This window comes from Chanodichthys erythropterus, chromosome 3, assembly GCF_024489055.1.
Source record: "Chanodichthys erythropterus isolate Z2021 chromosome 3, ASM2448905v1, whole genome shotgun sequence".
NCBI classification, from domain to species: Eukaryota; Metazoa; Chordata; class Actinopteri; order Cypriniformes; family Xenocyprididae; genus Chanodichthys; species Chanodichthys erythropterus.
In genome coordinates this window covers 32,604,650-32,618,545 of record NC_090223.1, presented here as the reverse complement: position 1 = coordinate 32,618,545, position 13,896 = coordinate 32,604,650, and the positions used below count along the sequence as shown (strand labels likewise).

At 38.0% G+C, this 13,896-nt stretch overlaps 1 protein-coding gene across 4 annotated transcripts in view; it reads left to right on the top strand.

Moving 5' to 3' along the window:
* clec16a (C-type lectin domain containing 16A) overlaps positions 1-13,896 on the top strand; it is a 98,369-nt gene that overhangs the window by 20,222 nt on the left and 64,251 nt on the right. For 3 of the 4 annotated variants that reach the window (XM_067381865.1, XM_067381863.1, XM_067381866.1), the window contains exons 10-11: positions 7,431-7,662; positions 13,140-13,263. In XM_067381865.1, the coding sequence (XP_067237966.1) occupies positions 7,431-7,662; positions 13,140-13,263 (356 nt within the window). The remainder of the gene's footprint in view (positions 1-7,430; positions 7,663-13,139; positions 13,264-13,896) is intronic. The other variant, XM_067381864.1, reaches the window with a different exon arrangement.

Genomic DNA, 13,896 nt, shown 5'->3' with positions numbered 1-13,896 from the left:
GGGTTTTTTCACAGCCTACCTGACTGAAAGGCCTCATTATTTATGCAGGTCATTAGAGCTCTTTATGTGATTCTTTTGTCTTCTCAGGTGAGAATCATCCATTATTCATGATTATTCACGCCTCCACGCATACTGTGTTACTTGACCAAAGATGTTTTAGAAAATTTAAATCTCTCTATTGTTTTATATGAAGGAGTAGGAATGATAATTTTTACAAAATATTTGAAGCAAAAACTCTAGTCTACAACCTCCAATACCCAGAAGTCTTGTGAACACAGATTTAATAAATATTTTTTGGCTTTGTTTAAGTGACTTAAGTTTTTTATTTTTTCAATAACCATGCATAAACATTATTCCTTCAAAAACACAAACATGTACATACATGTTCCTCACATATTATGGTAGCCTAGTTTGTGCTGAATACAGTGTAATGACACTTTTTCCATTAATATGTTTATGAACAACTGAAAAAAGCACAAATGTCAGGGCATGTCAACTTCTCCAGGCCCCAAATCAGCCTCAGACCCCTGAGGGTTAAATAGCAGGTAACGTTACAGAAATTGTATGTGTATATTAGGTCTGTGGCACGTTCCCTTCAAAAATAAAACTAATCTACTGTGTTCAGTGGCTCAGATGCAAGTAAATGAAGACTGTTATGTTCACTCTTACATCCAACAACAAAACATCTCAATTACTTACCAGACATTTTTGTAGCTACAGCTGCTCGAGCGCTGAGAAAATGGCGGACAGTGTACAGCTCGCTGAGGGCAGAACTTATGGTAATGCAGGACTGTCAGTCAGAGGTCATGGGCGGAGCATGAGTAATGTGACGTCACATTACTTAGAGAATCAAAACTGCTTGTCTAATGAGACTGCTTTGGTTTAATGGGGATTTTTTAAAAAAAGGAGTGGGTGGACTTTTATCATTGTAGGGTAGTTGTCTTCACACACTGCTGACACATATTTATGTCCAAACACCTTGTAAAAGTGGATTTAGCATAATAGGTGACCTTTAACTGAAGTTTTGGCACATCCAACTTAATTTAATCAATGCATTAGTGCAGGGAGTTAATGGGGCTGTAGTTGTTAGATGGTAGGGCTAAGTAGATCTGGGTATCATGCAGAGTTTCCGCTAGAAAAAAATGGTGCCGGTCAAAGTGACCGGCAGAGGTTTCGTTTTCCGGACATTTTGATGATATGCCGGTCAAATATCGCCTCTTAATTAGTCAAGTTGAGGAAAGCTGAAAGCAGTTTATGTAACTTAAAAAATGACATAATAGCGCCGTATATGCAACATGTTTATTAGCCTAACTTTCAAATAGGCGAAAAAAAACACAAAAAAACATCAACGTCCGATTGGCGTCAATAATCAACCAATTGTTTTTTTTACTATGGTTTCACATTTCATAGTTTAACAAACCAACCCCCCTTCCCCACATAAAATATCCGAATATTGTTTTTACTCAAGCAAACTTAATTATAAACTCAGTATGTCTCATTTAGCTGGTAACATTTAAATTGGCCACCGTGTGAAATGACTCCTTGTCAAATGAACTTGAACAAACAAATGACTATAGGCCTATAACATTGTCTCGCGTCATTTTTGGCTACTTTTTACACTTTTTTGCAGTGCTGAATTGTGCAGCTGCCGACTTAAAATCAAAACTTCCCAGTGTCTCTCCACAACTTACAATGCGCATAAGCCGCGTAACCTTGTTCTCCGCAAGGCGACTTCGCTGCTTCCGATTCTGCAGCGAGAACCCCCTCTCTGCAGGAATAATCGAGATAGGGATTACACAGGCTATCTTGGCGAGCTTGGTCCACTCTGGATACATTTCGTTGAAATCACATATGAGGACTTCGCAGGCTGTGGAGAAATGCAATCCTCCATAGCCACGGAGCGCTGTCATGACAGCGAGGGCATCACGTCGCAGGCTTACGGTATCGATAAGAGGAGCGGTGTCCGCAGACTCAAGGCTTGTAAAATGGCAAATAATCCTTCTGATCGCTGGTGGTTCTGCATATTCTTGGAGAGCTATATGATAATATAATAGGTGAGAACGATTTATTTGAAATGCAACATGCATGTTGTTTAAAAACTTTCAAACGGTCGATTCAGATTGTGTTAGGGGGCGGGGCCGGGATTATTAGGCAGTTTTAATCTGACAATTTGACCGGAGAGATTTAATTTTGTCGGACATTTAATTTTTTTCCCGGCCAATGTCCGGTAATTACCGGACAACGGAAACCCTGGTATCATGTGCATATCATCTGCATGTTAGTAGCATTTCAGTGAGTAGTATTTAAATATGTTTGCAGTGAGATAGAAATTAGGCAATACTAGCTGATAGGGCTGGGACAATACATCGAATCTCGATTCGTGATACGAAGAATCTGGAGCGATTCTGATATTTTCCGATGTATCAAAATTCTCTCTCGATTCGATTCTGAGCTTAGTTTTTAAACAGCAGATTGTACTACTATACATGCTTTAAAAACACTCGTACACTGCCTGCTTCCAGTTTCTTTACACACACCACTTAAACCTAAAATAATCATTCATAAAGTTCGAAAAGGTTGAAATGAATTACAAATCTCGCATCATAAAAGCATTCTGAACCGAGGTTCAAGTATATTTAACCACTTATATGACTCAGCCGAACGCACGAGCACTGTCTAGCTCTTTGTGAGCGTTTGAGAGTGTGCGGTTAAAAACTAGCCTACAGTGCCATCTGCTGTTAGAACTAAGCTCAGAATCGATTCAAGAGAGAAAATATCAGGATCGGTTCAGATTCATTGTATCGATCGAGAATCGATGTATCATCCCAGCCCTACTAGCTGATAATTATTCATTTTTGCTGTTGCTTATACTTAGGGTTGAGGGATTTGAACAAACTTTGATGAATTCAACACCTAGCGACCACATGCGCAGTACATCTTTTTTCTATGCTCTACCTGACATCGGAGAGCAGCACTGAGTCGTGTCATCAACGTGACATTCACTGGGCATGATCGGAGAAGAAAAGAAGTGCATCCTTTCCCATATTTTACTTATCCCCCTCCATAAACACGTCTTTGTACTCTTTAAACATGAATTGTACAAATGTGGTTACTTTCTGATCTCTTCGCACAAACGCTGGTCAAGTTCGCTGTCCATTGTCGTGTTTTTCTCTTTTCAAGCGTGTTGTTTTTAAAACTTGTCTTTTCACACTCTTCTTTGACGGCTGAACACTGTGCTCAATACTGTGCGTATTGCCACCTAGTGGACTCTTCTATATTGCTTGCGCATGCGCTGTTGCACGCGGATTGTCCATGCGGTCTCAAAATTTGGCCTGCACGCAGCCAGGGTATGCGGCTGGCCGCGAGCCCTCTGCATGACGAAAATTACGTCATGCAGACGGTGCACGAATGCGGACGGCCGAAGTATACCCGGGGCTCTAGACTAGTCGACTAGTCTGTTGCAAAATTTCCATTTAAACGTTATGGAAAGTGGTGGGATGGTGCACATCCCAAGTTCCGTCATGGGTTGTTGCAGACGAAGAAGACCGAACAATAAAGTTCCAATACGAGGTTTAATGATAATATTCCAACAGCAGGTAGAAAGGCAGGGCAACACACACTAAAGGTAACGGCGACCAGACAAACACTGAGTGAACAGGAGGCACTTAAGTATATAATCGTGATGAACTAAAAGACGTACAGCTGTGATGATTAGTGTCGGTGTCCATGGTAACGGATGAGTGGCGTCAATCTAAACAAAGGAACACGTTATGAATGGAAACATACTAAGGCCCCATTTACACTAGTGCATTTTCGTTTTAAAACGCATGCGTTTTGCTACGGTAACGCCTGTCCTTTACACTACGCCGGTGTTTTCGAACCACGAAATTGGACACTTTCGAAAATGCTGCAGAACACGTTTTAGTTTGAAAACCCTCGAGTTGTGTTTCACTATTAACGGAGCAAAACGGAGATTTTGGCATGATTGCCCACAGGCGCTCTGTGTATCCTTGACTACCATGTAAACAATAACATGGAGACTGAACTGCAATCTTTTCTGGTTTTGTTGTAATTTTTAGCAGCCACTGTGCAGTTAAACTGCAATTTTTAATACTGCAGCTGCCTACATGCGCAAGAGGCAACTGTTTACACTTTACACTGTCGCTACTTCTGCTTGATTGCAACTTTAATGTAGAATAAAAAAAATAGTCACTGTTTTTAAAAAAGTATTTGGTATTTTTGTGCATTCCTAGAATGGTTATTAACAAGTGTTTCTGTGCATTCCTAGTGCATTAAGAAGTGCATCAATGTGCATTCCTAGAATGGTTTTTATCAAGTGTATCTGCTAATGCGCTTCAGCTCTCCCCCCTTTATTATTCTGATAAATGTATGTTTATCATCAGCAAAAAAAAGAAAAAAAAAGAAACAGGCAGTCAAGCTGCCTTTTCAGGGAAACAGCCTCTCTTCTCATTTGTGTCAGTATTATCAAAAGCCATTTCCCCTTTCCCATTCTCTGCCCCTTTCTGCGGTCTGTTTCTGTGTCTCACCTCTCAGGCTTAACCACAGCCTGCTCTACTTGACCTTTTTTTTACAAGCTGACGGTAATTTGTCAACCCTAGCTTCCCTAAACCTGTGCAACCTGTGTGACTGAAATTTCAGAGCAGTTCAAGGAAAAGAGGCTTTTGCAGGATTTGTTAAGTATATCAACACAAATTGCATTTTTGTATCACAACAATGACATTAAGTTTGCATGAGTGCTGTGAAATTAAGTCATTTTGCTGACTGCTACATTTGTTTTGGTTTGCACGAAACTGTTGACACCATGCATATCTGTGCTGCCCTGTACTGTAAACAAAACTCTGTCTGCGTCTGCAAAACTTTTGCAGATTTTAATACCTGAGCCAGCCGACAGTAAAGCTACTATTCAGCACAGATTGGCTAATTGGTTATATATGTTGTTTAAATGCATTTTATGCATTGGATTTGACATTGTTACTGTTGTTTTCTTTAGTTTATCTATAAATCAAATCCAGATAGGATGTTTATCAAAGGCAAAGTAATTTGCACTCTTTGAAGTGCAAAATTTTATTATAAAAGCTCAACAAATATTGTATTTTTTGTACAAACAAAGACCATCAGATAACATTAGCAAAAACATCTCTGAAAATATCTCACTGTGCCAAAACTGCATTCTGTGAGAAACTATGATATGCAATATCAACATTTCAAATGTATGCTCTTGTTAGAAGTTTTTTTATATATTTTATATATTTTGAGACAACACTTTCATATGATTGGCTTCTTTCTTTAGGAACCAAATGTGTTGGCTCTAAAATAATGTGAGAAATAGGAGATGACTCATTATTTAATTGTGCAAGTTTAATTTTATCTTTCCATTTCTTGCCAAAGGTCTCCATTTAAGCTAAAACAATTATTTTGTTATTTATCAGGCCATCAATGTTTCGATTAGATAATACACAGAACATACTGTGTATTATCTAATCGAAATGGGACTGTGGCGTGTTGTGAAGAGCTTGATTGAGGAAGCCAGTGGGAATCCTTATGTAAATGCAGAGTTTTGGTCTGTCTTTTGCTGTGGCTCTCGTTGCTCTGATGTACAGCGATTTGCCTTACACCATCACCGCACTGCCTCTAACCTACTTTTCCTTTCCCGTAAAGCCTGTAAAATAGGTGCTAGTACCTGTGTGTTACCAGCAAGCCTTTGACACCCAAACACACACACACACACATACGCACATCACATGACCTTCCTTCACCACAAGCCACAGTTAGAGGATGAGCACAGAAAGGACCAAACAGAGACGTCGGATGTGTAGAATAGGATTTCAAACAGGTCCTTGCGCAGATGACAGGAAGTATGAAGTTATGTAGTGCAGAGATGAAGGGCAAAACCGCTACCGTATTAGAAGCTTCCCGTTTTCTCATTATACGATTTACATACTGCATATCTAGCAGGGTGCATGTGTAAGCAAAGGCACACCTGCTATGCAGTTTGCTGGAAGTGCACCTGTAGCCTGGTGGCATGCTTTAGCAACCTGTTTCTGTTCAACAAGTGGTTGTCGCAATTCAGTGTTCTGGCGAATGCAACTTGGTCATTTCGGTTGGCTGAGGTGACTGGGACTCTCGCATCAGTGTGACATGCATTAGATGTCACAGGCCTGTTGTTTTGATTCTTAAAATGATGTCACGCATATCTGAGGAGATATATGCAACACGTCAGATGCCACACTTTCTCCTTTAGTAAACTCTAGAAGTGTTGTTTTATATATATATATATATATTCAGCTTATCTTGACAGCATCTGCACAAAGAGTGAGGTCATCAGCTGCCTTTTATCTGTTCAGTCTTTTCTCGTAAATAGCTCAGTCTTGGTGATGTACATTGCACTTTGAATAGAATTCACTCATTAAGTCTGTGACCACAGGGAGACCACAGATGGCTGTTTTTTTGCAAATGTGGCGTCCTACTGAGCGCTCCACTTCTCAGCATGTTCTTCGCACTGTGTCACTGTGACCTGCTGTGGTCCTCATTTTTTTAATTTTTTTTTTTGTGAGAGAGAGTTGTTTTTAATTCGTATAATACCAGATAGTTTATGTTCATCAAAGCTGCTTTCTGAAAAACTTGATGTTCTCCATCCACAGTTTCACTTCATCTTAAGTTTTTGAAACAGTAGAGGTGGGTTCTTTGAATCCACGCAGGCGTTCTTTGAAGAGCAGACCGAGTGGTTCAGAGTGCAATAGCGCTTCTGTGAGACCACGAGCAGGTGATTGTTCACTGTGTTTTCCTGCCATTCTTAGAATGACATCTTATCTCTTGTGCGGTCGTCATGAATGAGGTTTGGGGGTCCTTCAGTGTGCTGTCCAGCAGCAACTGTCTAGTGCTTCGTCTCACATGACTTTTTGGAGATCCTCAGAAACATCACTGCTGTCCGTACTGCACTTACCAAATGTGTCCTAGACTGTTTGGCAGCTGTTTCCTGTCTTAGCGGGTTCTTGTTTCTGAGAAGCCAGAGACTGTTTTCCTTTCACTGCCTCTTTAAGTTGTGCAGACGTTGTAAAAGCAGCTATTGCTGTTATTCGAGATGGTTAATGTGTGAATATGTTGTTCTGAGATCAAGCAGTAAAAGGTTTATTATGTAAATTTATGTTTTAAGAAAATATGAATTGTCTTTGTTTTTATATTTAAATGTTCCCAATAAAGCTTATTAATGTTTGAAAGACTAAGTTTCAGTTATTTGGAAATCCTCCAAACTGTAAATTTGCATTTGGTGTACTTGTACTTTCTCTGGTTAAACTTATGAATATATGACTTTTTATTATTTTATTTTTATTATGAAGAGAGAACTTTTCATGACCCTCAAAAATTGGAATATTAGTCATATTCCTCATCCATTGGTAATTTCTTTTTAGAGCAATGCCGGTGTTCGTCGCTTCACCAAGCCCCCAGAAAGTCTGGAGCGTTCCCTTGAGATGAGTCGTCAACGTGGGAGGAAGAGGGCTCAGAAAAGACCCAACTACAAGAACGTGGGCGAGGAAGAGGAGGAGGAACGAGGATCGGAGGAAGGGCCGGAAGACGAGAAGGAAAAGGCTAAAGGTACAGAGGCTAGTTCAAAGGCCAGCAGGACAAGTGGGGACAAGGAAGGTGAGTAGCACTAGATGAATGTCCCAGCATGACTGACTGACCCTCCATTCTTTGGATCACACCACACTTCGGCTGTGGCTCTGCTCTCAAAACTGATACATGGTGCAAATATATGGTAAAACTTACAGGGAAAAATCTCCTGAAAATGAAAATTGTGTCATTTACTCACCTGTCATGTTGTTCTAAACTTGTATGACTGACTTTCTTATGTTGAATTCAAAAGGACACCTTTTTATTGAGATTGGCCCAAGTAGAATATGGGTTGGAGCAATAATCCTATCAACCAATCAGATTAGGTTATTATGCCTTAGGTTATTGATTTGAACAATAGTATAATTCTTTCCCGATGATTTTTGGTAACAGTTAGTGTTTGGTTTTTGATTGTTTCATAGGAATGTTGTTCCAGGACCAACAAAGATGACAGTGTTAATCCAGAAACACGTCCTACTTGGCTATATCAAGTTTTGCCAGTTGCGAGAGCACTCCACCTTCTCACGTCATTTCTGTGTTTTGACACGGTCACTTTGGTCCACATTCATTCTGTGCTCTCCACCTTTCCGATTGGGCAAAACCTCACCCCCACCCTCTCCCACCTTTAGAAACATTTTTGTGTTTTCTTAATCTTGTCAGAATTGAGAGGGAAAGTGAGCTAAGCCCCATCTCCTGTTGTATGTGTGATGACTCATTCCTTCAGTTGTCCTTCCCCACGTCTGACACACAGCCAGCTATAACTCATGATAAAGTTCATTGAAGTAACTCTTAACATTTAAGACTGAGGATTGTGTTTGTGAGTAACATTTTTACACCCCTTTACCAGGTTTGCAAGTTAATTAGGTGTTGAGACACTAGAGTAGTTTTATTTTTTAGAGCAGTCTTTTCCAACCTGTGGTCTTTCAACCAACCTAGGGTTCCCCTAATATACACTACTCACAAAAAGTTGGGGATATTCGACTTTTGGGTGAAATTTCAGAATGCACCTAAAATGCACCATATTCTTTACAGGAGAACTTAATTTGACCTCCTCTAAACTTTTGAATGCACATATCCAACTGTTCAGTGTTTCAGTACTCATTGCATAACAGTCCTCTTCATCATGCTCTTCACATTTTGACATCATGAAACCAAGACGACACCTAACAATTGATCAACAGTACCTGGCAATTGCGAGGCTTCAAACGGGATGTTCTCAGAGGGAAGTTGCCACTGAGCTTAGAGCGTCAGTGAGTGTCATCAGCAGGTTGCAACAGAGACACAGCGAGACTGGAAGAGTCACAGAAAAGCGTAGAAGTGGGCGTCCTTTGGCCACATCCTATGCTGATGACCACTTCATTGTGAACAGTCTCTGCAGAACCGGATGATGAATGCTACTCAACTCCAGGTACGTTTAAGGGAGGTGAGAGTCACCCGTGTGTCACGTCAGACCATTTCGAAACCACTTATATCAGCATGGTCTGCATGCTAGATGACCTGCGAGGGTGCCTAACCACACCACCAGGCACAGGCGTCATCGTACGAGAACCGAGGAACCAGTGGGCCTCACTGCTGTTCTCTGATGAAATTCAATTCACATTGAGCAGAAATTTTGGCCACCAGTGCTGTTGGAGACATCAAGGAGAACACTATGCATCAGCCACTGTTGTCACCAGAGGAGCCTTTGGAGGTGGTGGTGTAGAGGGTCGTAACCCTGCACTCCATAACCTCAGTGACCTGAGGGCAGCCCTTAAGAAAAGTGGAATGCCATGCCTCAGCAGACAATAAGTTGACTTGTGAACAGTATGAGACGTCGTTGTCAAGCTGTAATTGATGCTCAAGGACACATAACAAGTTATTGAGACATTGACATTTTTTGTTGTGGTATACCTACTACTGCTGTTAGCTTTTGTTTCAATAAATAGTTTGAGATGAACAAATTACCATTGCATGCTTCTACTTAAATGCCCTAATTTCATGAAATGATATTACTGTAGCATGAACTTTTTAAATTTTTCCATAAATTTCACCCGAAAGTTGAATATCCCTAACTTTTTGTAAGAAGTGTGTGTGTGTGTGTGTGTGTGTATATATATATAATACTACCGTTTAAAAGTTTGGGATCTGTAAGATTTTTAATGTTTTTAAAAGAAGTTTCGTTTGCTCACCAAGGTTTAATTTATTTAATTAAAAATACAATAAAAACAGTAATATTGTGAAATATTATTTCAATTTAAAATAACTGTTTTCTGTTAGAATGTATTTTACAAAGTAATTTATTCCTGTGATGGCAAAGCTGAATTTTCAGCATCATTAGGTCAGGTTTTTGTGTAACATGATCCTTCGGAAGTCATTCTAATATGATGATTTGCTGCTCAAGAAATATTTGTTATTATTATCAATGTTGAAAACAGTTGTGTACTTTTTTCAGGATTTCTTGATGAATAGAAAGTTCAAAAGAACAGCATTTATCTGAAATACAAAGCTTCTGTAGCATTATACATTACCGTTCAAAAGTTTGTGGTCAGTAAGAATTTTTATTTATTTATTTATTTTTAAAGAAATTAAAGAAGTTAATACTTTTATTCAGCAATGATGCATTAAATTGATCAAAAAGTGACAGTAAAGACATTTATAATGCTACAAAAGATTATATTTCAAATAAACGCTGTTGAGCTTTCTATTCATCTAAGAATTCTGAAAAAAAAAATTGTACACAAATACTTTGTACAATTGTACACTAAATGTTTCTTGAGAATCAAATCAGCATTTTAGAATGATTTCTGAAGGATCATGTGACATTGAAGACTGGATTAATGAGCTGAAAATTCAGCTTCAGCACAAGAATAAATTATATTTTCAAATAGAAAACAGTTATTTTAAATTGTAATAATATCTCACAATATTACTGTTTTTACTGTATTTTTAATTAAATAAATGCAGCCTTTGTGAGCAGACAAAACTTCTTTAAAAAATTGGTTTTGACCAACATTATTAGACAAAGTGTATGAGTATAGTGCTCTTAGCTGCATTTAACAATTTTTCTCTTATCAGAATGAGCAGATCAGACCTTATCAGATTATTCGCAAAGTGTGCACAAACATACGAGGAATTTATGGTTTCCAGAAGTTCTGAGTACTTCATACATAAATACATACATGCTTGTATAACGCAAGATACAAGAATAGAAAAAAATAAGTAGAATTAAATAAAAATGTAACATAACTTCTAAATGGTAGTATAGTGTGTATATTATACATATTTATATTATATTATACATATATATATTATACATATTTATATTATATTATACATATATATATTATACATATTTATATTATATTATACATATATATATTATACATATTTATATTATATTATACATATATATATTATACATATTTATATTATATTATACATATATATATATATATATATATTATATTTTATATATATATATATTATATTATATATATATATTATATTATTATTATATAATATATATATAATTATTATATAATATATATATAATTATTATATAATATATATATTATATTATTATATAATATATATATTATATATATATTATATTATATTATAATATACAGTGCCCTCCACAATTATGAGCAAAAGCAGCTGTGAAAATAAATCTGCATTGTTTATCCTTTTGATCTTTCATTCAAAAAATTCACAAAATTATAACCTTTCATTTTAAGGAAAATAATTGAAAGTGGGGGGAAACTCACATTATGAAATAAATGCTTTTCTCCAAAACATGTTGGCCACAATTATTGGCACCCTTTTATTCAAAACTTTTTGCAACCTCCTTTTGCCAAGATAACAGCTCTGAGTCTTCACCCATAATGCCTGATGAGTTGGAGAACACCTGACAGGAGATCAGAGACCATTCCTTCATACAGAATCTCTCCAGATCCGTCAGAGTCCAGCTCCATGCTGGTGTTTCTTCTCTTCAGTTCACTCCACTCATTTTCTTTAGGGTTCAGGTCAGGGGACTGGGATGGCCATGGCAGAAGCTTAATTTTGGGCTCATTGACACATTTTTGTGTTGATTTTGATGTTTGTTTTGGATCATTGTCCTGATGGAAGATCCAACCATGGTCCATTATTGGATTTCTATCAGAAGCAGTAAGGTTTTGATTTTTTATCTGTTGGTATTTGATAGAATCCATGATGCCATGTATCTGAACAAGATGTCCAGGACCTCCAGCACAAAAATAGGCCCACAACATTAAAGATCCAGCAGTATATTTAACCGTGGGCATGGGGTACTTTTTATCCATGTGTGCACCAAACCCATCTGGTGGGTTTGCTGCCAAAAAGCTCTTTTTGTAGTTTCATCTGACCATAGAAGCCGATCCAGTTTGAAGTTGCAGTCTTGTCTGACAACTGAATATGCTGGAGATGTAGGTGCTGTTTGATCATTTTTTTTGGTGCTTTCTGAGACTCAAGACTCAACTAATCTCTGCTATTCTCCATCTGTGATCCTTGAGAGTCTTTGACCACTCAAACTCTCCTCTTCAGTTCACATTAGGACGATTTAGACACTCGTCCTCTTCCAGGCAGTTGATTAGAACTTCTCAATTATTGCCCTGATGGTGGAATTGGGGATTTTCAATGCTTTAGCTATTTTCTTACAGCCACTTTCTATTTTGTGAAGCTCAACAATCTTTTGCTGCACATCAGAACTATATTCTTTGGTTTTACTCATTGTGATGAATGATTAAGGAAATTTGGCCCTTGTGTTTCCTCATGTTTATACTCCTATGGAACAGGAAGTCTCGGCTGGACAATTTCATGTTCATGATCACCCTGGTGTGCTAAAAAATGTAAACATGAATGGGAATATACTTCAGAGATATTTTACTCATAAAATATTCTAGGGGTGCCAATAATTGTGACCAACATGTATTGGAGAAAAACATTTATTTCATAATGTGAGTTTCCCCGCACTTTCAACTGTTTTCCTTCAATGAAAGGTTATAATTTTGTGAATTTTTTTAATGAAAAATCAAAAGGATAAACACTGCAGATTTATTTTCGCAGCTGCCTTTGCTCATAATTATCTAAGGGTGGCAATAATTGTGGAGGGCACTGTGTGTGTGTGTATATATATATATATATATATATATATATATATATATATATATATATATATATATATATATATATATAAGCATTTACAACCTATTCTGCCATTAGTACTATAGTAGCTGTTAATAATCACAGCGTCATTACATGTAACTATAGAAAACAATCCCTTGTGGCTTAGGCTGTTAGATTCAGTTCTAGACGTTAAATACCACCAAGTCGTTTCCCTTTTTTGAATGAAAGGTCTGCAGACATACAATTATTTAAAGGGAAATCCATTAGTGTAACTTTAGACAGCTCAGATCAGTTGTGGGGATCTTCCATGGCTGACATCTGACATACACAGTGCCAAAAGCCAGCTCTGCTGTTATACTCTGTGTTATGTTTGTATTTTGCAGAAATTGAGATGGTGGTAATGGAAAAATGTAAGATCTCTGATGTGTCCATGTTGACGGAACAGAACATTACAGACGAGGAGAAGAGCGCTGCTGCGGCAGCACGATCCGAAGGCCAGAAGAGCAGGTACACAACCAATTTTTTAACATTAAAGGGATAGTTCACCCAGAAATGAAAATGATGATTTTTACAAAACACAAATGATTATTTTTAACTCCAACCGTTGCCGTCTGTCAGTCATAATGCGTGTCAATGGTAACACAATTTATAAGAGTCAAAAAACATGCACAGACAAATCCAAATGAAACCCTGCAGCCCATGACGGCACATTTATGTCCTAAGACACGAAACAATCAGTTTGTGCGAGAAACCGAACAGTATTTATATCATTTTTTACCTCTAAAACACCACTATATCCAACTGCATTCAGCACTCGGTTAGTGAGGTCTGATCGCGCTCTGACAACGGCAGTGATGTCTCGCGCTTATACTTCAATGAGTGTGAGACATCACTTCCATTGTCAGACCGCGATTTGTTCTACTGAAGAAACAAAGTCACCTACATCTTGGGTAAGCAGATAAACATCAAATTTTAATTTTTGGGTGAACTATCACTTTAACGGTATTAACAATGAACTGATGACCCTGCAGTTGGCTTGTTATGCTCAGTTCCACTGAAGTACAGCAACGTTCCCATGTTTAGATTGGCGTCCTCCAAGGAAAAAGGGCCCAGGACGTGTTCAGACTGCTCCCCAAACCT